Raw genomic sequence first — 25,729 nt, forward strand, 5'->3', positions numbered from 1 at the left:
ACTTCTCATGCTATTGTGATGAAACTATATATCTTTTCTTTCTTTATTTTGGACTTTTTTGAGAATCGAAACTATAGATATTTCACGACAATTAAGGAAAAAAATTTTAGTGAGAGACTCCCTTACGTAGTATTGTTTAGGGTGAAGAGTAGTGACCTTGCAAAAAATACAAACACCTTCAAAGAGTATCAGTGTGGTGTCGGCCTAAGACCCTTTGAAAGTCAAGTTAGAAATTGATAGTGAACTTTTTTGGAGAGGAGTTTCTGAAAAGTATTTTTTGTGTACCTTGGGATTGGAGTGTCTCAGTGTTTATATAAGAGTTTTCGGATGATCATAGTTAAAGGTGTTCATCAAACTGCATAAACCGCACAACCCATAAAAACCGCACCAAAACCGCCTGCAAAATGGCATAGCCGCACCACACCGCAAGTGATAGTGCATTGCACCGCACCGCACCACACCGTATGGTGTAGTGTAATTTGCAGTTTTATAATAAGAAAACCGTACAAACCGCACCGCACCACACCCTCTTTATATATTAATATATTTAATTTTTTTTGATATTAAGTATATTATTAATAGTTTAATAACCCTAGTTTTCCAAAAAAAAAAAAGTTTGATAACTCTAGCAAGTGTTGATTAGGAAAAGGAAAGACAGCCAAAATAAATAAAAACTAGCTCAATAGTTTAAAAATTGGACCAAAACAAAGGAAAAAAAAATTAGTTTTGGGTTGGATAGAAAAAGCCTAAAATTTGAAAAATATACCAACTTCATATCATTCAAACCGCTTCTTATACACCGCATCGCATATATTATTGCAAAAATAAGGTGTGGTGTAATTATGGTTTTAGCTAAACCACACCGCAAAGTGCAGCACTAAAAATGGCCCAAAACCGCACCACGAATACCCTTAATCATAGTAGTTGAATTGTAGGGATGTGGGGTTATCCCGTAGCTAATATGTGGGAGTTGTGAACTATCCTATAGATGATCCTTAAGGAGTGAGGAGTTATCCTTAGCTGATTTGTAGGAGTTAGGGTTATCTCATTATCGACAGCCGTGTGTTTGTAGGAGAGTCTTAGGTGATGTGGGCATTGCAACATGAGTTCAGTGTGCTTGGTTGTGTCATCAGCTTTTGGTCATGACGTATGTTAGAACATATGTGATTCAATGTTGGGAACATATGTCACTATTTTATGTAATTGACTAATCTTTTGACAAAACACACTTTACTTGTAATTGGGTAGATTTAAGATGTGTTTAATACTTCAAGAAATAAAGTTTCAAGTTCAAGTGTTAAAGCCATGCAAGTCTGTCCGAGAATCAAGTAATGAAGTGTTAGATTTTAAAACTCGACAGCTAGCATCTATCGAGGTTTAAAAGCTACTGAAGCCCGTGACTCGGCAACTAGCTCGATAGATGGCTATTTATTGAGGTTTATAAAAAACAAATTTTCAAGCCTGTTTTGCATCCAATTCATGAGTATGTGTTTAGGCTTTCTTTTCTCACAACTCTAAACATATATAAGGATTACTTTGAGGGCCGTCAAAGGTTGCACAATTGCACAAGTGTGAAGCAAAGTCTTGTTCATGCAAATTGTGACCAGAGACAAAATTTGTCTTAGTTCATCTTCCTATTGAAGAAATTGTTGTGTTTGTACACCGTAGGGTTTTGTGACCAAGGAACTTCTTGATTTTCATCATCTGGATGAACTGAAGAATTTTGCAGCCAAAATCCTTCTCAAGTTAGTGATCAAGTAGCGTACTAGGATGTACACATCTATTGGTTAGTCACGTACTGGGAGCTGTGCATTGAAAAGGAGAGATTGTCACTACAAAACAAGTCCAATTGGGTATTGGGATAAGGGTTCAATTATAGGTTGGTACAAGGTACTGAGATTCCTTTACTTGTAACCACTTGTTTTGATACTAGTGGATTCTCGGGAGTGGTGACCTTAAAATCACCCGGTGGGGTTTTTGCCATGTAGATTTTCCCTATTCGTAAAAAAATCACTGTGTCAATTTATTTTACACTGCATACTTTAGATAATTGGTGATTTGTTTGTGCTACCACGCGCTTTGCATGTTAATTTGATTAATTAATAAATTTGGCTAATTAATCAATTAATATATTACAAGGGTTCAATACATTATTGGCCTATCTAGGATGGTCGCATCTGGTCTTCTGCTTTTGGTGAGTAGGTGCTCTTTGGAAGACTAATTTATTTAGGAAGAGTAGCACACTCCAGAAGAGTAGCTATGGAGTTAGTCAAAATATTCCCCATCATATATATATATATATATATATCATATTTATGTGCTTCATGAAAGTCTAAATAAAGCTTTAGAGCTAATGGGCTTTAATATAATTGAAACAGTGTTTTTTTAAGGCACGATTTTTGTATTACATGAATATTATGGAATTTTTGCCTGTGATATATTCAAATCTAGTTTGGATTTCTGATATCCAAACCAATTTATAGAACTAAGATAATGTTTTTAAAAAATGATTTTTGTATAACATGAATATTATTGAATTTTTGTCTTTTAGATATCAAAACTTTTAAATCTAATATCCGAATTGATATGTAGAATTGAAATAATTTTTCTATAAAAAATGATTTTCATATAAAATGAATACTATTGAATTTTTTGCCTTTGAGATATCTAAGCATAAGAAATTTGATTTTATCTTCTCAACTTTCTTGAATATAATACTTTCATTTTTTTTTTCTTTCCCTTTTCCTTCCAAATTTTATTAATGAATTCATTATCTATTTCTTCTTCTTTCACATTCTCCTTTTTTGTTTTCAACTTTTTTTCGCTTTTTTGATTGTGTCATTTTTTTATTTTTATTTTTTAAGTCCTCTTTTTCTTCCAACTTTCACCACAAATTTACCCCAATAAGATAATTTGTTTGCATACATTCTTGGATACTTGGTATAGGGTTTGAGAAAGAAAAAAAAAAAAGGCTAAAATAATCAGCTCAAATGGGTTACTAGCAATAATGCACCAAGGAAAAAAAAAAATAAAGGTTCAAAATAAACAAAGATAACCTTAATTTTAACGTTTGACCAAATCCATAATTTTAAGAATTGTGATAGTTCTTCAAAATCCATAATTTTAACATATTCAAGTGTGGGATAAAATTGATGAATTCTTAGCATTTAACCAAATCAAAGAATGATGAGACTAAGCAACAACTAAATATTGCGTTTCCAAATAAAAAAATGAAATCAAAATAAAATAACCCTCTAAAAAAATGAATAGCATAAGAACTCATATGGGTTAAAGTCTCCATATTTTATTTTCAATATTTTCAAAGTCATCTCTTTCTCTCAGCCAATGAATCAGGAACCATGTTCATGCGGTAAAGGTGCATGTGCAAAATAGTTATGAAAACAATGAAATTCTTTAGATAGAAATAATATAATGGATTTTGACTTAAAACTCATGCTATAGGTAATAAAAATTTTGAAAAATTGAACTTATATTTAGTGCAAATTTATTTTTATTTTTTACAAATGCCTAATATCCAACTTGATATATAAAACTGAAATAGTGTTTCCGACTAATTCCTTTAAAGTTCAAGCACCAGCAAAGTTGTATTTAGCTGTAGTATGTATCTAATTGCTCAATATTGTACTTTCTAATAATTGACTGACTAAACTGATTTATCAGATAGGTGAAGATCTTCATGTATTACTTATATTTTTTTATAGTAAATTCCTCTCTTATATTCAATCATGGAAATAATAGTTGATGTGTTGGGGTGTGAATCAAAAGAAGTGAAAAACACTTAATACTTTCTTAACTTGATTTCTTTTTTCTTATCCATACATGATAACCACTGATAACTAAATCAAAACATACTGCAGGTACAGCATTCACTGTACAGGGCAACACACATTTCGTTCATTACACACAAACACACACCCCAAAAAAAAACTCCTTTAGCTGTTACAAGTCCAAGGGCAACATCCTTGCCAACTGTCAAGGATTCGGATGGATTTTTTTTAGGTAAAGATATTCATCACATTAATGAATCGAGAGAAGAGGATCTTTTAGTGGAACTCCCCTCACGTGACATTGATCCATCCACGGGTCTCCCAGTGCCCCATAAGTGGAAAAAGCTTGCACGTAACAATAAGCCCGAGGATTCTTCTATGACACAGACTGTATTGAGTAAAAGAAACAGAGGAGAGGAAGAATCAATGCTACCTGAGTTACCGAATAAGAAATTTCAGGTTTCAAAGGTGGACGAGCAGGAAAGTTCAATGGTGGAGCCCCGCCAATCCCAATGACTTTTTTTAGTTTGGAACTGTGGTGGACTTGGGAAACTATGTATAGGAAAGGAGCTCGAAGTAGTGCTTCAAGCAAAAAATCCTTCTGCTGTGTTTATAGCTGAAACATGGGCGGATGAAACAAGGCTAAAAGAAGTCTAGCGAAATTTAAACTTTGAGAACTTATTTTTTGTAGAAAGAAATAACAGAGGAGGAGGTTTGGCTTTATATTGGAGAAATTCAATTGATTTTGATAAGTAAAATGATAGCATACAAGGCACTCCAAATCTAATCCGTCAGTTTTACTAGTAATATGAAGCCTACAGCTTAAGCTACCAGGATAATTTAGGGGGGAAAGCTGAAGACCCTAAAGCTGGCGGACAGAGATTTGATAGGGTTGTTTAAAGGAGTCCGCAAAGCACACCAAACTAGCTGACACCATCAAAAAGCTGACGCCAATATGGCTGAAAGAAATAAGATAAGTTGACAATCCTGAAGCTGACGGTTCTGGCGTAACCTTGGCTTGGCTACCACGCATGAGTATATAAGGAAATAACTTGTATCACACGCTCGATGATAGTCTTCTACAAGGAAAGGATTCCGTAATATACGCTCATAAGGATTTCTATAAGGAAATGACTTCTAGCCCAAGGAAGAGATGGTCAATCCTCTACTACTATAAAAACCCCAATATCCTCACAAATCAAGATACGCATAATTAACCCCTCTCTAGCACTTTAGAGTTGTAAGAAGTTCTAACTTGATATTCGGAGGGTATTTGGCCGGTACCACACCGGTGCTCTCTGTTAAGTTTTCTCTTTTTGTTGTACATGTGACATTTTGAGTGTGCGAGTATTGTGTGGCTCACTGGTGATATTGTCAGCATCATTAGTTGCTGCTGTCGCTTCTAGAATCGTCACTAGTTTTAAGAAACTCATAAGTTCTTTTTTCTTTGTATATGCTTTATTCCGATTGATTTCTCTATAGCGAGGTCGTCATCTAAGGTGCTTAGAATAAATTTGTCACTTGTAGGTAGTCAGATGTCAAGTGACGCGTCGAGTGATCAGTCATCGGTCCGTAATGAAACGGGCTACGACGAGGTATTTGGTTCAAGTTATAAGTCTGGAAGCTTTTCCTGGTCGTCAGAGAGGGAGACATCAGCCTAGTCTCCTGACGAGGAGGTAAGGAGTTATGGAGATGAAGGTCAGGAGGAAGTAGTAGGTGAGGAGGGTGAAGTTGAGGTGAAAGAAGAGAGGGATAGGAGAAATGAGGAGAAGAGGCGGGTTATATATAAAGGGGAAATGCACAAAAGATGAGGCGACGCCCTCGTCCAGAAGCGGAGCCAACCAGAATGCGCCACGTGTCTGAGCATTTAACAATGGCTGCTCGAGGAATCGCCTACAAATGATTTTCTCTCTCCTGGCCAAAAGGAAAATAAGTAACGAAAAATATAACTCCATAACCTGTCAGTTTAAACTGACGAGGATATGGAGTAGGGGGCAGCTGTTAAGTAAAATGATAGCATACAAGGCACTCCAAGTCTAACCTGTCGGTTTTGCTTGTAATATGAAGCCTACAGCTTAAGCTACCAGGATAATTTAGGGGGGGAAAGCTGAAGGCCCTAAAGTTGACGGACAAAGATTTGATAGGGTTGTTTAAGAGAGTCCGCAAAGCGCACCAAACTAGCTGACACCATCAAAAAGTTGACGCCAATATGGCTGAAGGAAATAAGATAAGTTGACGATCCTAAAGCTGACGGTTCTGGCGTAACCTTGACTTGGCTACCAGTTATGAGTATATAAGGAAATAACTTGTATCCCATGCTCGATGATAGTCTCCTACAAGGAAAGGATTCCGCAATATATGCTCATAAGGATTCCCATAAGGAAAGGACTTCTAGCCCAAGGAAGAGATGGTCAACCCTCTACTATTATAAAAGCCCCAATATCCTCACAAATCAAGGTACGCATAATTAACCCCTCTCTAGCACTCTAGAGTTGTAAAAAGTTTTAACTTGACATTCGGAGGGTATTTGGCCGGCACCACATCGAAACTCTCTGTTAGGTCTTCTCTTTTTGTTGTGCAGGTGACATTTCGAGTGTGCAAGTATTGTGTGGCTCACTGGTGATATTTCAGCATCATCAGATTTATTTGTTGATACTTTCTTAAAAAACCACATTGATGCTATAATTAACAAAGGGAAGGAAGATGCATGGAGGTTCACTAGTTTCTATGGCGAACCAGTTACTCATGAACGCTTTGAATCTTGGAACAAGTTTTGCTAGTTAAACAATAGATTCAACCTACCTTGGCTTTGTGTAGGAGATTTCAATGAAATCATGAGGAGCTTAGAAAAATTAGGAGGAAGTAACATAAGCCAAACTCAAATGCAGTTGTTTCGGGACATCATTGATGAGTGTGGTTTTCTCAACCTCGACTTTGTTGGCTCTCCATTTACCTGGCAAAATCATTTTGCAGATGGACACTCATTATGGGAGATATTAGACTGAGGCCTAGCCAACAATGATTGGCTCATGAAATTTGCTGGCACAAAAATTCATCACTTACCATCCGATTCTTCTGATCATTGTCCTTAATGGATTGTACCTGATGGGATGGAGGTTGCTTGCTTTGCCAAACCCTTTCGCTTTGAGGAAATGCAGTTATCTGACCGGAGTTGCTCGGATGTTCTTGAAGCAGTATGGTCATCTAGTGAGGTAACTGATCTAGCTATAAAGGTTATGAGTAAAATTGAAAAGTGTGGTAAAGAATTGAAGAGATGGAACCAGGTTCATTTTGGGAACGTGAAAAGGGAGTTGGAGAAAAAAAGAAATCTGTTGAAAGTAGTTGAATAGGAAGCAATACGAACTAGGCAAAATTTTCGAGTCAAAATTTTAAAAAGGGAGATTTCGAAACTTATTGACAAGGAAAACAGGATGTGGCTCGAACGGTCCAAGATTCTATGGGCAACTCATGGAGACCAAAACTCAAAGTTCTATCACAGCCGTGCAACATAGAGAAAAAGAAAAAATTCCATACATAAAATTTGGGATGCATCGGGGCAGTGGAGATCAAATCCTGAAGATGTGGCACAATGCTTAACAGACCATTTCCAAGATCTGTTTACCTCGACCCATTTGCAACAATGTGAAACAGCCACAAACTCCATTAACACAATCATCAGTGATGATATGATTCATATGAATATCCTGCTCTCTTCAGAATTCAAAGCTTGGGAGGTAAAATTAGCCATAAAGTAGATGGCTCAACTAAAAGCTCAAGGACCCAACGATATGCCTCCCCTTTTCTACTAGCATTACTGGAATTTGGTTGGTAATGATATTAATCAATTCGTCCTTAATTTCCTTAACACTGCTTCTTTGCCTGAGCACTTGAATCATACTTTTATCACTCCCATCTCCAAGAAAAATAACCCTAAGTATGCCTTTGAGTTTAGACCAATTAGTCTATGTAATGTCTTTTATAAGATTTTCTCAAAAGTCTTGGCCAACAGATTGAAAAGAATTTTACAAAAAATTATCACTGAACATCAAAGTGCTTTTACTAAAAGCTGTCTTATTTCTAATAATATTTTGGTAGCTTTTGAATCTTTACATAGCATGCAGAAACACTTAGGGAAAGATGACTTCATGGCCATTAAGCTTGATATGAGCAAAGCTTATGATAGGGTGGAGTGGCCATACCTTGAAGCAGTGATGAGAAAGATGGGATTTAATGGTCAATGGATCAAGCTTCTTATGTTTTGTGTTACATCAGTATCGTACTCTATACTTGCCAATGGAGAAGCTAAGGGCATGATACATCCCTCAAGAGGAATTTGATAAGGAGACCCGCTCTCCCCTTTCCTATTTTTCCTATGCACAGAAGGATTACATGGTTTTATCAGTAAAGCAGTAGGCCAAGGTGATATACGATGATATTCCCTTGGCAGATATTGCCCTCGTATTACCTACCTCCTTTTTGCGGATGACAGTCTATTGTTTTGCAAGGCAACCATGCAAGAGTGTCAGATGATTTTAGACATCCTTGATACATATGGAATGTGCTTGAGGCAGCAAATAAATAGGAGCAAAGTTGCTTTTTTTTTTTTTTTCCCCAACAAGTCCACTTCTAAAGAAATTAGGGATTACATTAAACAAGCCTTGGGTGTTCCAGAAATAAGGCAATATGAAAAATATCTGGGGTTGTCGTCTCTAGTGGGGAGAAACAAAAAAGCCAGCTTCAACTACATAAAGGAAATGGTATGGAAAAAAAATTCAAGGATGGAAAGGAAAATTATTATCTCAAGCAGGAAGGGAAATTTTAATAAAGGACGTGGTCCAAGCCATCCCCACCTTCACAATGAGCTATTTCAAGCTCTCTATGGGGTTATGTAATGAGATTGAAAGCCTTATTAGAAAGTTTTGGTGGGGACAGAAGGGCGATCAAAGAAAAGTTCATTGGGTTAAGTGGAAAACTCTTTGCCAATCAAAATCTGTTGGAGGTATGGGCTTCAAAGACCTATTCCATTTCAATGAAGCATTGTTGGCAAAGCAAGCTTGGAGACTTTTACACAACAAAGACTCACTATTTTACCAGGTTTTTAAAGCTAAAATTTTCCCCCGATGTTCTATTATGGAGGCTTCTGACTCTAGGTCAGGTTCATACGCATGGCACTATATTTTAAAAGGTCGTGATGTTCTATTAAAAGGTGCAAAGTGGAGAGTGGGTTGTGGGGATTCCATGGGAGTGTGGCTGAACTCGTGGTTACCATCCTGTGACCATCCTAGAATTTTATCTCCATCAGTTGTAGGTTTTGAAGATGCTAAAGTTGCTAATCTCATTGATTCGGTTTCAAAAAAGTGGGATGTTCATCTCCTACAAGGCCTGTTTAATCCTTAAGAGGTTGAGTTGATAATGAGTATTCCTTTATGTCGCTCCTATGTTGAGGATAAGCTTGTTTGGCCTTTCACTCCCTCAGGCATATACACTGTGAAGTCAGGATACTGATTTCTTGTAAACAAGAATTCTGTCAATTCTACTCCTATGAATCCGAATCAAAATGATGGAATTTGGAAGCTTATTTGGGCATTGTCTGTCCTTAACAATGTCAAAAAATTTGTCTGGAGGTCATGTAGAGATGCACTGCCAGTAAAGTACAACCTGAGGAGGCGTCAAATTTTGATGGACAATGCCTGTAACCACTACTGGTCTTCCCCAGAAATGGTATTGCATGTTGTGTGGGACTGCCCAGAAATTTCAAGAGTTTGGGATACATATCAGCAGCTTAATTGTCATCGTAGACTCAGGTTTTCATCCATCACAAATTTACTGCTCTATGCCCACAGTGAAGGAAAAAATTTGGAGCTAATAGTGATGCTCATGTGGACAATCTGGTTTCGCCGAAACCAGATTCTGACAAACAACTCCAACTATCCCATCACTCAGGTTGCTTAGAATGCACAAGAAGCTCTCCAACTCTTTCGCCAAGCAAAGTTTACCCCCACCATCTCTACGTTCAGCCCCTGCACCTCCACGGGTAAGGTGGTCTCCTTCAATAGCAAACACTCTCAAGGTGAATTTTGATGGTGCTACTTTCAGGGATATCAGGAAGGCAGGTCTGGGAGTGGTGATTCGCAATGACCAAGGACATGTCCTGGCTTTACTCTCTCAACAGATTCCTCTACCTCATTCCTTAGATGTGGTAGAAGCCTTGGCAGCAACACAAGCTATCTCTTTTGCTCTTGAGCTTGGTTGCTCCTTTTTTATAGTTGAAGGTGACTTCGAAAGAGTGATCAACACCCTCAATAGGTAGAAGAATCTTTATCCCCTTTTGGCCATATCCTTGCATCAGCCAAGGTCACTGCAGAAGCCATTTGTTGTATTTCTTTCTTACATATCCGTAAACTTGGTAATTCTGTTGCTCACAATCTAGCTAAACGTGCCAGACATGTTAAAAGTTTCTTGGTGTGAATGGAGAATGTTCCACCACACCTCTACTATGTTTTGGTTACTGATAATGGTTGATTTTTTCTTCAATGAAAGTTTTGAGGTTTCTTTGTCAAAAAGAAAAAAAAAGAAAAAAAAAAAGAAAAAGAGAGAGAGACTGAGAATAGTTTGTATATTATTGTATATTTTCTGTGTATAATACTCTACAATAGAGAGCCTTATATAGGCATAGACTGTTTAATATGTGTGAAGTACAAGTAATATAAGTGTGTAGGTATAGTGCACTAGGCCCAAGCCCAGTGGGCTAAACTAACGTATATACTAACACTAATCATTATAACTTATTGATATTGTCCAATTATTTTCATAAAGGAGTCACTGAGATCAAATCCCTCTCTCACACTTGTTACAAGAAAAAAAAATGAATAAAATGATTTATCAGATGGGCGAAGATCTTCATCCATTTGTACATTCATATAGATAAATAGTATTTGATGTGTTGTTATGGGTATCAAAATAAGCAGACTTATTGGTTTATGATAACCACTGAAAACGAAATCACAATAATACATTTACACCGTACCAGCACACACACAAGCAGGCAGGCAAATTTGATTTGTTGGATAATTTGGATAGCAGAAAATGAAACATGTAACTAATGAAAAAAAGAATATATCATGAAGGGGTGCAATTTCCTATAACTACATTACAATTATTGTTAAGTGATGATGACAAAAATGCAATACTGTGTGAGGAGTGAAAACTTATTCATCTTATTTAGTACCAAATTAAATAATAATAAAAAAGTCTTAAAACTTGGAATTTAGGCCATCGAATTACAAAAAGAAACTACTCAAATGTATTTTGGGCAACATTAACTTGCATATTTTCACTAATTTTGCAATTCTTACAACGGCAGACTAGTACATTATTTAAACCAAATTATTTTTAGGGAAATTTAGGAAAAATCAATGAAAATTATAAAAGGACGAAGAGACTTAGATGGACAGAATGATCATTTTCTTTAAGACGATATTTATCTCCACTCGATTGAGTTTACTAATGGGTTGCAGGTAAATTGTTTCTAGGATACAATTAAACCAAGATTCTACAAGAAGCAAACTGGAGAATTTTGTGAATTTTTATCTATGCTGTGCATAATCTATATTAAAAAGAAAAAGAATTTTTATTTATTTATAAAATAATGAAGAATTACCAACGAAAATGCATCTTTGAAAAGTCACTTATGTTTGGACAAGTACTTAAAAACTTTACCACTACTATCTAGCTGTCATGGACACAAATAAGTTTATTTCCCTTTTTTCTTTTGCAAAATTCTTTATAAGCAAACTTTCTGTAAGTATCTCGCTTAAGCGAAAATGTACCTCGCTTAAGTGAACTCCTTTTCTTGCTCAAGCAAACTCTTCAATGACCGTAATAAAATCTAGATAAAAAGTTTTGTCTATCCCTCGCTCATGCAAGATCCAAACATGAAGTTCACTTGTTCCTCACTTCAAGTGAGATTCTTAAACTCAATTTTATTTTACTTGAAATTGCTCTCCATTATTCTACTATTCAAGTAGGATCCCTCATTAGTTATAACATGCATATATACATATATATACAACAACTTTCCATCACCATGACCAAAGAATGCAGCTTGCTATCTTGGACCTTGGTTCCTAAACTGCAACCAGGGCGATTCTAAGGAACATGCTTTGCAATTCCCCCACACCCCCCCCACCCCCCCCCCCCCCCTCTTTTTCCGAGATTGGGTACAAAGACACAATCTGGCCCATTTGCATAAGCTTGAATGACAAGTGAATTAACTAAGAGAGAGCTATTTGCAACAATTGAGTATTAAACAATGTCTTCATCTGTGGTCACTTTTCAATTTACTGCAACTATGACTATAATAATCTATTAATTTAATCTATAACCCAAGTTTGGGAATCCCATTACAGAATATAAAATGGCTGTGCCAAACTATAAAAACATTCTCTAAAAGCTTTTTGGTGTCAATCTTTTCAATCTTTTTTGCTTTTAGCTGACAGTTACTGTCTTCAATCAACTTACATTTGAAAATTCCCTGACCCTCTAGTATATTTCAACGTCACAGTCACATCCCACAAGGGAACATAAGCACAAGAAGAACACGAAATGTTTTCAGTTGAGAACCAATCAATCAATATAAATGTATCAACATTGAGGTAAACCATATTTACCAATTCAGTGTGTTCCTGGATCAGAAACGACAAAGGGAAAACATTTTAAGGTTTTTATTTGTCACTAGCATTGAAGATTCACCTCCTTTTCATTGGAAAGCTAAATGAAATATCGAAAAGCCTTTTACAGAACTACAAAAGACAGACAAACAAGCTCTCAAGTTTCAACCAACTGAAAAATAAGAATAACGATGTCCAACAGATAGTTATCACAATCTTTTTTTTAAAAGATATGATTTACAATCTTGAGGGAGAGGGAAAAAAAATATCCCCTGCATTTCACTTTAAAAATTAGTACAAAGATGCTGAACTGAATGCATCTTCAAAAATTAATTGGCAAGCAAATGGAACAAAATTGGAGCAACAGAAAAATTCTCTAATCTTATGGATCTCTATTTTTTTTTTTGTTTGTTTAAATGTAAAATCTGAAGGAACATTTTGATAATCTTCTATCTAAAAAATCTCAATTACCTATCTAAAAAATGTTGACCAGAACAATGTTAGCTACCTCCTTCCAAAATCCACAAGAAGCCGACTCCTAATTGGTTCTGAACTGCACCAAACAACTAAATGCTCATAGAACAATCTTTAATCATGTAACTCATTTGCTCTTGTAGCCAATGCACTTCTTATATCAGAAGCCTTGCTCCCAATCAAATTCTCCTCCAACTCACTATAGTAGTCAGTGCTCTGACCACAGTCCCCCAACCCATCCCCCAAAGCCGTATAGTCCTCCCTCATAAGCAACGCATTGTGAAGCATGGAACAAGCACCAATATAAGCAACTGCAATCTTAAACTCCTCCTCTACAGGCTTGCTCAAAACACCCCAATTCTTCAAACTAGCACTGGCTTTAAGCCCCGAAACACGCATCAAACTATGCACCTTATTGAAATTCTCTTCACAAGAACCAGGCAAAGCTTCCACATAAGGTACCATTAACCAAGGAAGCAAAGGGTACCCTCTATTTCCAACTAAATACTGATTCACAGCCACACCATTTACGTTCACTGGAGGTGAATTCAATAACCTTCCTTCTTCAATATCCTTACACAAAGTCGATGACTTTAGAACCTTATAATCAGCCTTATTGCCGCGATAGCCTGCAACAATGCTGAGGATTCGACAGGAGGAATCGACAACTATTTGAGTAGCAATGCTATGTTCTTCAATTTCATCATTGTTCTTGACAACCTTGAACCTTGTACACTCTAGTACACCACAACAATTTGGCAATCCAGTGAGGGTTTGAAACGCTGTGGACACGGATTCAAGCTCGTTTGGGGCAGGGAAAGTGACCCAGAATCGAAAATCGGTGCAAAGAACACGGCATAATTGTTTGGTACAGAATTTCGCTACTGACTCGGAGACACCGAATCGGTTAGATATTTCGGGGTAATCTGACCCAGTGGCCAAGCGATACAGACCGAGACCGAGACGAAGCTCGGCGGAGAGATTCAAGGGTGAACCAACAGGGTCACGACACTCTAGCAATGGTTCGAGCAAGCCAGAGAGCCATTCAAAGGTTGAGGAGGTCATTCTGAAGCAATTCTTGAAGGAATCGGGGGTCCGAGTCAGAACGAGTTGGACTCGGCCGCCACCGAGTCGAGGTCCGAGTTCTGGGTTTTCTTCAACATCGATGGGTCCAGCTTCTGGTTCTGGCGAATGGGTTCGCTTGCGTTTCCGGGAAATTGAGAGGAAACCGAGGGAGGCGGCGATTTTTTGTACGGAAAGGAAGTGGTGGATGAGAGGGAAAAGGTTTGCATTGGAATTGGTGGAATTACTGGAATTGGAATTGAGGGAAAGGAGAGTGGAGGAAGGAAAAAGGAGGAGGAGGAGAAGGATGAGTTCAGAGATCAAGGATGAGAGTAAAGCTGCCAATTTCCGGGATTCCATGTGTCTTTTTGTATTTTTTTTGGGGGATTTTATTTTTTGTCGAGAATTTGATTTTCTTGGGAATCGAGGACAGTTGTTATGTGAATGGAGGGTGAATCTTTGTGTTGATGGGAAAATCTGTATTGGAGGAAGAGATACCTAGGCACATTATTACTGGGCGTGGTGAGAGTGAGACTGATTTGGAAGCTTTCGATTGGTTCAAAAAGGTAACTTGTTTTTTAATTGGAAATTTGGGCGTTGTCAACTTTGTGCCTTTCCAGGCTTTCCTGATCAACAGAGGCCGATTACTATAATATTCCATTTTTATTTCCCATCACCATATTATGATAATATTTTATAGGAAAAAGGTGGCAATTCCATTAAAAAAAAAAAAGCCGTATAGGCTTGGAATACAACTAGAAGGAGGGGTGGAGCATCCTCTTCCGTACCAACAAACTTATATAATTTTTTTTTTAAAGAATACTAAGAGCTATTTTGATATATGTATAGGTGAAAAAATGTGTTGAAAAGTGTATAAAGTTGTTTAAAATGTGAAAATATGATTCTAAAAAAAAATGTAAAAATATCTGTTAGAATTTACTCACAAAATAGGGCCTAAGAGCATTCATATCAGCATGTGTATTTTACACATCTATTTTTACACTAAAAACCTACTTTTTCTATTTTACACATTCACTTTTACAAAACACCCACATCAATTCATCTATTTTACAAGATATTTCAATAAAATATTCATTATACTCTATTTTATTATTATTTCTCTCGACCTACCTCCCTTCAATACGCGCGCTCTCTCTCTCTCTCTCTCTCTACACACATCTCTCTGGCCTTCCTCTTCCAAATCACAAAACCCATCCGCCACAGCTCCAATCCACCAAACGCCACCGCTCTGCATCCGCATCCGCATCCACCGCATCCACATCCGATCCACCGCTCCGCATTTGATCCACCAAACGCCACAGCTCCGCATCCGCATCCACATCCACCAGCTCCGCATCCGATCCACCGCTCCACTCCGATCCACCAAACGCCACAACTCCGCATCCGCATCCGATCCACCGCTTTGCATCCGATCCATAGCTTTGCTCCAATCCACCAAATGCCACATTTCCGATCTACGCTTCGATGCAATCTCCGAGCTGATCTACGCCACCAAACGCCGCAGCTCCAAACCACCGCTCCGATCCGCCACCAAATCTCAGCCGATCTCCGATCTCTGTGTTTGTGTATCTCTGTGTTTTTTTTTTAAGCAAGTGTATCTCTGTTGATTTGTCTGGATGTGTTTGTGTGTGGATGTGATTGTGTGCATCTTAGGAAAAAGAAGAAGATGAGAAGTTAGTTTACTGAGTTTGTTGAGTTGGAGAAGAGAGAGAAAAAAACGAGCGAACGAAAATTAGTAAAATAATCTTTACAGGAGCTACAGTAACCATGTAAATATACACGGTTACTGTAGCTCGGGTAAAGAAATACACATTTTTATACAATTTTAGAAGAGCTGATGGAGAGCATTTTTGAGCAAAAATGTGTAAAAACTGTGTTTTACATGATTTTAAAGGCACTAATGCGAATGCTCTAAGTATTTAATATACACCCATAGAGAGGAGGGAAAGTTTGAAAGAAATTGACATTAGTGTATATTTAAAATGATCTATAAACCTATATAATATAGAAAACATATTTAGTAAAGTTATGAACAACAAAATTTTTAGGAACGAACTTGAGAAAAACTAACCTGAAGGATTCCACAAAAACTTTAACATCTGCAATTAAACGGTTATACGAGGTGAGAGAAGTTTCTTTAGCTTGCAAAGAAGAGATGATAATAATCTTGGACAAACCCAAATAGCTTTCAGAATACTTAAATCTTGGACAAACTCAATAGTATTAACTGCTGCCAAAGCTTCAATCTCTGACATTGATTGAGGTAGATATATTAACAAATTTAAGACATAAGTTATGAAAAACCTGGTAAATTAGTTGTGTTTTTTCTTCTTAAAAAAAGTTTTTTTTTTGAATGATTAGTGCTAAAATCAAAAATTTATTGAAGTGATATATTATGATTGATGAAATATTATTTTTAATGACATTATTGACATCACTTATATTGTGTTCTAATCAAAATATATTAACTTTAACCGTTGTAAAATATAATTCTGATAAGAAAAATTTAATCGTTGTAAAAATAGAATTATGAAAAATGTTGTGTATAGGTGATTTTTTCAATAGATACAATATAACTTCTGTAAGGATGCAAATTGGGTTCCCAGCCCAAAGGATGGATGGGTTTAAACCCAAAAAACCCAATACAAAGAATTTGTAGGGAGTGTGTTGTAAAACTAGACTTTAATGAGTTGGTCAACAAGAAAAATGGATCCAAATGACAAAAAAATAAATATAGACTAGTTTAATCTAAAGAAAATTGTCCTCGGCACAATCTAATGAGATCAATTCTTATATATTTTTTCTCAAGTTTGGTTACAAGTTCAACTTTTGATTGCTACAGTATTTTTCTCTTAATTTCTCGATCTCCTTCTTTTAGAGTCTTCTTTTTATTTTATACTATTCTTCTCCTTCATCTCTACACTCCATGTGTAGACTAGATTGTTGGTGTCGATCTTTGTCTCATCAGCACATTCTTGAAGTCTTTGGGGAGTAGCTGTAAAGCTGAAAGATACTGTTTAGGTATCACTTCTTCATTAATGCAGTCAAAGAGTTAGCTGTAGAGCATTTAATGCAGTGGTAGCAGCTTTTCCTTTAAATATTTCATGGCCTCCCTTTGTCTTGTTCCTTCTTGATACTTATTCTCATTAGTGGAATCGTCCGGAACATTACTCTTAATGTCAGACTGCACCTTCTGACCTCAGCTTTACTCAGACGAGGAAGCATTCCTTCTCGGATTGCCTTCTTGGATGATCATGATCAAACTTCACCTCTTTATTTACCAACACAAATTCTTAGAAAGGTGTTTACCCATCCCCGGACTACATAATGTCCTCGGATTGGGCCACTGGCCCAATATATACATAGATATGTACTCTTGGGCCTATCACCCCTACAACTTCAATATATGACATTCCTTATACGATGATTGTTCTTTATTATAAACTTTACTAATTAATCTAACTGGAGCCAACAATGTAGGGTAGGTGATGTTATTATTTTTCTTGTTAGTTTTTAATTATATTTTAAATTTTTAAGCAAGACTAAGAAGGAGAGTTGTTAATGGTGTCCAACTATTTTAAGGCACGATTAATTAAAAATTTAATGAATTTTGAGTAAGTTATATTGTATAATAACAACCAAATATTTGGGTGTATTTATGAGTTGTAAATTTGTGGCAGCTAAATGGCCATCAATGTTACCAAAAACAAAAACTTGATATAAACTACATAATTTTCTCTTCTCTTTTCAAGTGTAAGAATTAAAATGATAAATAAAGATGGATAGTGGTTTTTTTTTTCCTTGGGAGGATAATTTATAATTTTATTTTCATAAGAAATAAAAATTATCATTTGATTATAAATACTTCTTTTTTAGCTTGGTTTATATATACAACCCATCCCTTGTCTTGATCCTAAGACCCCCCACAACCTTTAGGCTCCGTTTAGGAGTTTTTTTTTTTTTTTTTTTTTTTATGAAATGAAATGATCATAAGGAAATGGAAAATAATGGAATTGAATAGAATGTATTTAAGTAAGGACCCCACAACCTTTAGGCTCCGTTTAGGAGTTTTTTTTTTTTTTTTTTTTTTTTATGAAATGAAATGATCATAAGGAAATGGAAAATAATGGAATTGAATAGAATGTATTTAAGTAAGGGAAAGGAATGAAAAAGAATGAAATGGAATGGAATTAAGTAACCTTGATTGGATGTTTTAAAAGTAAAGGAATGGAAATGAATGAAAATGAATGGAATGTAAGTAATCTTGTTTGGGAGCAACATGGAGGAAATGAAATGGAATCATTTTATGATAATATTACTATTAGACGCCTATTTAAAAATAAAGAGTTGAATATATAGGGGTACTTTGGGAGTTTTAGTTAAAAAAAATCATTAAATTTAATTTCATTTCCTCCAATTCCTCCCAATTTCAAGGGGAATGAAAATTTGAGGTTTTAAGGGAATAGAGAGGAATGAGTATTCCCATCTACCCATTCCATTCCCTCCCACTTAAACTCCAAAATAAGGGTATTAGCTTTCCATTCTCTCCATTAAAACTTTCAAACAAGGGAATTGAAGAATATTCTAAAATGACTCTTTCCATTCCATTCCATTCCTTCCTCCCAAACGAGGCCTTAGGTACGAGATGCCATTAGACTAACACAGTTATTGACACTAATATTCAAGTCCAAATCTTCTGTCTCACTTTCTCTACTCCATTCTATACTCCACAAATAAAAACTTGTCACATGTCTATCTATTTAATTAAATCCCAATTTTGTGGCTTTATTATTTCAGTTACCTAAATTAAATAAATAAAGAAAATAAGAAAAACCCAAAAGTCAACACATCCCACCACCTACACCACCACCATTGTTCGCCAAAGCCATCAACACCTTCAGTCACAGCCATTCATCGAAACTGGAAAATTTTGGTCGTGATTTTCCTCATCACAAAGAGTGCCTCAAAATATAGGGTTTGATATGACAAGTTTTTATTTCTCAGGAACCAAAGGTCGAAAATATATAACGTGGTACAATTAGAAAGACAAAATAAAAATAAAAATAGTTTTATTTGAAAACTATAATAGATTTTACATCACCCACCCACCCGCTTTTAACTGATTGAATCAACCATAATGTTTAGTTCCTGAGATAGCCGAGAAAAGGAATGACAAAATATTAGACTTTGTTGGAGTTTGAAGGTCCTAGATTTGGCTTGGCTTTGTTTAGAGTTCCAAGATGGTACCTTACTTGGATGGCTGTGACTAGAGTAGTTGGTGGCACCAGCAAATGAAGGTGTTGCTACTAGTGGCGAGATGTGTTGAATGTTGAGTTTTTCTTATTTTCTTTATTTATTTAATTTAGGTAACTGAAATAAAGAAGCCACAAAATTAGGATTTAATTAAGTAGATAGACACTTGGCAAGTTTTTATTTGTGGAGTATAGAGTGGAGTATTGAAAGTGAGACAGAAGATTTGGACTCCTGGTCCAAGCTTAGAACATTGAGTACTTGGTTCACTCTTCCATGGGTTTGTATAGGTGATTTTAATGAAATCTTATATGCAGATGAGAAACAGGGATGGCTTGATAGACCGGAAAGACAAATGCAAGGTTTTTGAGATGCTATTGACTTTTGCAGGTTGAAGGATTTCGGGTATAATGGCTTCCCATTTACATGGTGTAATAGGCGTCTAGGAAATCAGAATGTGTGGATCTGGCTGGACAGAGGGGTAGCTACCATTGACTAGATTTTGAGATTCCCTTCCTCCAGAATCCACCATTTGGATGCTTTTCACTCTGATCACAAGCCTATCCTCTTAAGCCTAGACTCAGAAGTAAACCGGTTTTATAAAAAAGGACGCCCTTTCCGTTTTGAAGCTATGTGGTTGAAGGATCGGTCTTGTGAAGAGGTAATTCGTGATTCTTGGGGAGTTGGGATGACACAAGCCACGATGTGGGGTTTCAATAGCAAAGTTTTGACTTGCCAAACAAATCTCAGATTATGGAATAAAAAGACTTTTGGCCATGTTCGAAATTCTCTAAAGCAAAAACTAGCCGAGTTGAAGTGGGAAGAGGAAAGTGGAGGGTACAGAAAAAACCCTTCTCAGATTCAGGCTTTACAGGATGACATTCAGCAGTTACAAGCAGAAGAGGAGTGTATGTGGAAGCAAAGGTCCAGAAACAGATGGCTTAAGGAAGGAGATAGGAACATAAGATATTTTCATTATAGAGCTAACCAAAGGAACCGGCGAAATTTGATTACAGGATTAGAAGATGATAATGGTGTTTGGGTTGAAGATAAGGCCGGTTTGGGGAAGGTGGTGGAGGGATACTTTGATCAAATTTTCACCAGTTCGAATCCGGATGGCTTTGACACTATCTTGAGTGGTATTCAAAGCATTGTTGGGGTGGAGTCGATCGAGCAGTTAGATGGCGATTTCCAAGCAAGTGAGGTCAAAGAGGCTCTCAATCAAATGGCTCCCCTCACAGCTCCTAGCCCTGATGGTATATTTCCCATTTTTTATAAGTCTTTCTGGCACATTGTGGGGGAAGATGTGACTGCAGTGGTTCTTCGAGCTTTAAACTCAGGTATTGTCCCAGATTCCATAAATACTACTTTCATCACCCTCATACCCAAAATTGAAAATCCCAAGAAAGTTTCAGATTTTAGACCAATAAGCTTGTGTAATGTCATTTACATACTTGTTGCTAAAGTGGTGGCTAATTGTTTGAAAAAGTTTTTAGCTAATTCTGTGCCAGATTCTCAAAGTGCTTTCCTTTCGGGCCAGTTGATATCTGATAACATACTTGTGGCTTTTGAGACTCTCCATTATTTGAAGAGGAAAACACGAGGCAAGATGGGATTTATGGCTCTTAAGCTAGATATGAGTAAAGTTTATGATTGAGTGGAGTGGGGATTTGTGGAGGCAATAATGCAACACTTGGGACTTGGGGAGAGGATGAGAAGAATTACTATGTCATGCATGAAATCAGTGTCGTATTCTGTCCTTCTCAATGGGCAGCCAATTGGAAACATCAAACCATCTAGAGGGCTCCACCAAGGTGATCCTCTATCACCTTATCTGTTTATCTTGTGTGCCATGGGTCTACAAGGCCTATTGCAAAAGGCTGAGGTGGAGGGCAACATAAAAGGAGTGGCGATTAGTAGATATGGTCCTCGAGTATCACACTTATTCTTTGCTGATGATAGTGTTCTCTTTTGCTGTGCTACTGAGGCTGAGTGTTAGAGGGTCCTGGATATTTTGGCTATTTATGAAAGGGGTACAGGTCAAAAAATCAATAAAGAGAAGACTAATATTTTTTTTTTTCAGTTCAAATACCCTTCAACAAAGCCAATCACGCATCCAACAATTATTGGGAGTTTCGGCGATCAGACAATATGAAAAATATTTAGGTTTGCCAGCACTAGTGGGGAGAGCAAAAAAAAGGAGTTTTATCTACCTTAAGGAAAGGGTGTGGAAGAAATTACAAGGGTGGAAAGAAAAGTTATTATCCATAGCAGGTAGAGAAGTCCTTATTAAAGCTATTATTCAAGCCATCCCAACCTATACTATGAGTTGTTTCAAGCTCCCAAAAGGACTAATCAAACAACTAGAAGTTCTCATTAGGAAATTTTGGTGGGGTTACAATGATGATTCAAGGAAGGTGCATTGGGTTAGCTAGGAGAGGTTGTGTGAAGCAAAAGAAGTGGGTGGTATGGGCTTCAAAGAAATTGAGAAGTTTAATGAAGCCCTCCTTGCTAAACAAGTATGGCAGATGATTCATAACCCGGAGTTCCTTTGCTTTAGGGTCTTTAAAGCCCGGTTCTTCCCAAATTGCTCTATTCTTGATGCCAAGGATTCCAACTCCAGTTCCTACGCATGGAAGAGCATTCTTGGAGCTAGGGATGTTATTAGAAAAGGCATGGTGTGGTGCATTGGGGATGGTCAAACAGTTCGGATTAAGGAAGACAAGTGGTTGCCGGTGAAACCAAGTAGAGTAATCCTCTCCTCCCTCCCCTCAGTTATGGCGGAAGCAAAGGTAAGCTCTCTTATCAATCCAGAATTGGGTTTGTGGAAATCTGAGGAGGTAAAATGTATTTTTGTACCTCATGAAGCTTCTTTGGTATTGGGTATTCCACTTAGCCATAGAAAGCCCTCTGACCGTGTGTCGTGGTCATGCACTCCATTTGGGGAGTATAGCACTAGCAGTGCCTACAAGCTGTTGGCTGCCTCGGCTTCAACAGCTCATACAAGCTCATCCAATCAGGCCAATCAGAGAAGCTTCTAGAAAGGAATTTGGTAGATGCAAGTTCCCAACAAGATAAAACACTTTGTTTGGAGAGTATGTAATAATACCCTACCTACCAAGTGTAATTTGCAGCGGCGACATATTACAGATTCGGAGTTGTCTGAATTCTGCAAAGATACTCCAGAAGATGCCCTTCATGCTCTGTGCTTCTGTAGCCACGTTGCCCCTATGTGGTCGCCTTTCCATTGGTTCTAAACCATGATATCTCCCCCTCCCCTGAATTTTTGTGATTTACTTAACAGGTTTATGCAGGTTCGGGATGAGCTTAGAATGGAGATGTTCGCAACAATTGCTTGGTGCCTATGGAATAGACAAAATGCACTCCATTTTGGCCGCCCAGCTCATCCCATAGCGAATATCAGTTCAGTTGCTGGTGCTTTGCTACAGGACTTCATTGCTAGTTAGATTCTAGAAACTCCTCCCCATCAACCTTCTGCTCGGCATCAATGGCGACCTCCAGAACCAGACGTTGTCAAAGTGAACTTCGACGCAGCCCTCTTTAAACACACGGACTCAACTGGAATCAGTGTCATCGTGCGTGATTAGCGAGGTGTTTCCCTTGCTGCCTTGTCCATGCCTATTCCGCTATCTTCATCAGTTGCTGATATGGAAGCGCTTGCCTGTCTCAGAGCGGTCCAATTTGCTGCTGAACTTGAGCTTCAATGTGTAATATTTGAAGGTGACTCAGCCACAATCATCTCTGCAATATCCCAGGGGACTTCACTACAATCTTCCTTTGGAAATATTGTTGACGATATTCAGTACTTACTTCCTAGTTTTTCTTCAGTTACATTTAGCCATGTTAACCGCCCTGGTAATATAGTAGCGGATGCTCTAGCTAAAAAGGCTTCTTCCAACGTTGGTTGCCAAGTATGGATGAATAGCCTGCCTTTAGACATTACTGGTTTGGTAGACTTTGATGTCCATTAATTTCTTTTTGGTTTATTTAATAAAGTCCCTGGCTTGAGGTCTGGTTTCTCAAAAACAAAAAAAAAAAAAAAGACTTTTCTTCATATTTTGTTGTGTAAGTTTAATTTATTAAACTTTTTATTTAGATATTTTTTAGACCTAAAAATATTTATATTCTATAATACTTACAAAGTTCAAAACAACATTACAAGATGATATAATGGTATCTAATGGACCAATTGACAACAAGTTTCAAATCAACAAAGTTATTTGTTAGGAGAGAACCAATAAATGTGATGATCACTTATTCTTGATTGCTAGCTTCTTAATTTTGTAATAATGCCTGACTTCAAAAAAAAAAAAAACAAAATTGTAATAATGCCTAAACTCCACAGAGTAAAACTAATATAATTTTTGCTGATAAAGAATGACGATAAGAGTCAATTACTCTAACTTGCATAGAGAATGCAACTTTTGAAGCTAATGTGATAACAGGGATGAATAGTACATCAAATCCTATCTTTGAGAGAATATGGCATTTTAGGTTGTTGGAAATAAAGGAGAGATAATGCCTGAATTTTTCCTTAGAAATTACACAATTTGATTTTACCAAAAGATGTGGAGGAGATGAGGCGTGGGCCAAGTCACTGTCTTGAGACAAATCGTGCCGTCTACGGTATATTTGATGTAGTTAGACAAATAGTTTTTGCACGTTGCCCCAAGATACAACAGTTCAGCCACCTTTACTGATTATCCTTACGAGCCTACACTGCTCGTAGGATATAAGCTCTCTATAGTACTTTTTTTTCTTAGAATATTTTTTTTGAATAGTAAGAAGCAATAGATGGTAAGTGTTTAGAACAATAAAAAATTATTTGTTGAAAAGTCTGCAACTTTGTAATTTAAAAATAAAATGTATGTCTTAAACTTTTATTTCTTTTCATATATATATATAAAGTCAGACATGTTGCTTGTCCTTAACCCTTAGCCAAAAAATAAAAAACGTTTACTTACTTTAAAACTTTAAAGAAATCAATGTGTGATGAATACCTTTCTTTTTATACATATATTATATATAAACAAGTCAAACCCTCTTGTCAAAGTATATACGTGGAGGTGAGTTAAGTTAATAGACAAAATCAGGTTTGTCTTTTAGTGTCATAATGCCATTAAAAACAAAATTACAGCCCATAACGTGGCTGTCTTTTAGCTATCAAATAATACTTTCCTTTGAAACTTTGACCATACCCAATAATTACAACCAAGAATGGAAAACAATGTATAACGCTATAACCCATCAACGGTAAATTATATAACTATATAATTGTACAATATTTGATACTTTCTATCTCTAACGGTACTATTAAATATATTAAAAAAAATGTTTTAAAGCAAAATTTTATAAAGGAAAGTATACTAAAAACTGGTAATATATGGTATTAAAATTCACATTAATGTTCATAAATTTCTTGATTAAAACCATTAACAAAAGCTATTCAAATTTTGAATTATATTTGAATTTCAAAATTTAGCAATCAACGTATCTGACATTATGGGATAATTGATACACACAAATGAGTATTAAAATAAATATAATATTTTTTTATAAAAATATCCAACAATCCCCCACTTATTTTTATAAAAATAAATAGGTAAATATATATATATATATATATATATATATATGCAAAGTAGAGGAACAGCCCCTAGCGTATGTAGCCAAGGTTTGGCTACAATTGTCGTGTAAGGGGAATATACATCTACAATAATGAAATCCACTTCCACTACTTTCGAGCCAGTCTGTACAGGTAATCGTATTTGGCCCTTCAGGGTGACGATTCTTCCCTCAAAGCTAACCAGGGGAGAACTGTATGGTGTTAAGTCATCAGGTTTTAGGTTCAGCCCCCTGTAGAGGTTAGGGTACATTATCTCAACTGCGCTACCCTGGTCCACCATTACCCTCTTCACATCATATCCTCTAATTCTGAGGGTCACTACCACAGCGTCATTATGGGTTGGATGGTTCCAATCTTGTCTTCGTCCGAAAAGCCTAAAACCGGTTGGATATCCGATCTAGCTCTCTTCAGATCTTGGCCAAAGTCCCCTATCGGTAACCGGGCTACCTACATAACCTTGGATGGCCAGGCTCCTATTCTTCTCGGTGCGGCAAAGATGACGTTGATAGTTCCCAATGGAGGCTTCGAAGAATCATTCCTCTGGGGCTTAGAATTCATCTAACCTCCTCGGCTGTTGGAGTGATGCAAGAGGTGTCTCAATTTACCTTCGCGGACCAGTTGGTCTAAATGATCCCGTAGACTTCTGCAATCTTCTGTGGTATGCCTATGATCTTAGTGGTATTGGCAATAGAGATTATGGTTACGCCTTTCAGGGTTCCCAACCATCTTGTTTAGCCACTTGAAGAATGGTTCATTCTTAACTTTTTCCAAAACCTGGTGCACTGGTTCTTTGAATACAGTGTTAACTGCTTGAAGAT

The 25,729-nt window shown here is 36.8% G+C and overlaps 3 protein-coding genes across 3 annotated transcripts; 2 read left to right on the top strand and 1 right to left on the bottom strand.

Annotated features, from left to right (window-relative positions):
• Positions 1-12,708: 12,708 nt before the first annotated feature.
• On the bottom strand, positions 12,709-14,547 carry LOC111992312 (protein ANTAGONIST OF LIKE HETEROCHROMATIN PROTEIN 1). The gene has a single exon (XM_024024185.2). It carries the CDS (start codon positions 14,351-14,353, stop codon positions 13,046-13,048), a length of 1,308 nt encoding a protein of 435 aa, XP_023879953.1. The 5' UTR covers positions 14,354-14,547; the 3' UTR covers positions 12,709-13,045.
• A 7,185-nt stretch (positions 14,548-21,732) lies between these two features.
• LOC111991883 (uncharacterized mitochondrial protein AtMg00310-like) lies at positions 21,733-22,731 on the top strand. The gene is made up of 2 exons (XM_024023702.1): positions 21,733-22,056; positions 22,579-22,731. The coding sequence occupies exons 1-2, from the start codon at positions 21,733-21,735 to the stop codon at positions 22,729-22,731; spliced, it is 477 nt and encodes a 158-aa protein (XP_023879470.1).
• A 168-nt stretch (positions 22,732-22,899) lies between these two features.
• On the top strand, positions 22,900-23,256 carry LOC111991894 (uncharacterized). The gene has a single exon (XM_024023711.1). The coding sequence runs from the start codon at positions 22,900-22,902 to the stop codon at positions 23,254-23,256; it is 357 nt and encodes a 118-aa protein (XP_023879479.1).
• Positions 23,257-25,729: the final 2,473 nt, after the last annotated feature.

The sequence above is a fragment of the Quercus suber genome, unplaced genomic scaffold (assembly GCF_002906115.3).
Source record: "Quercus suber isolate HL8 unplaced genomic scaffold, Cork oak 2.0 scaffold_1179, whole genome shotgun sequence".
NCBI classification, from domain to species: domain Eukaryota; kingdom Viridiplantae; phylum Streptophyta; class Magnoliopsida; order Fagales; family Fagaceae; genus Quercus; species Quercus suber.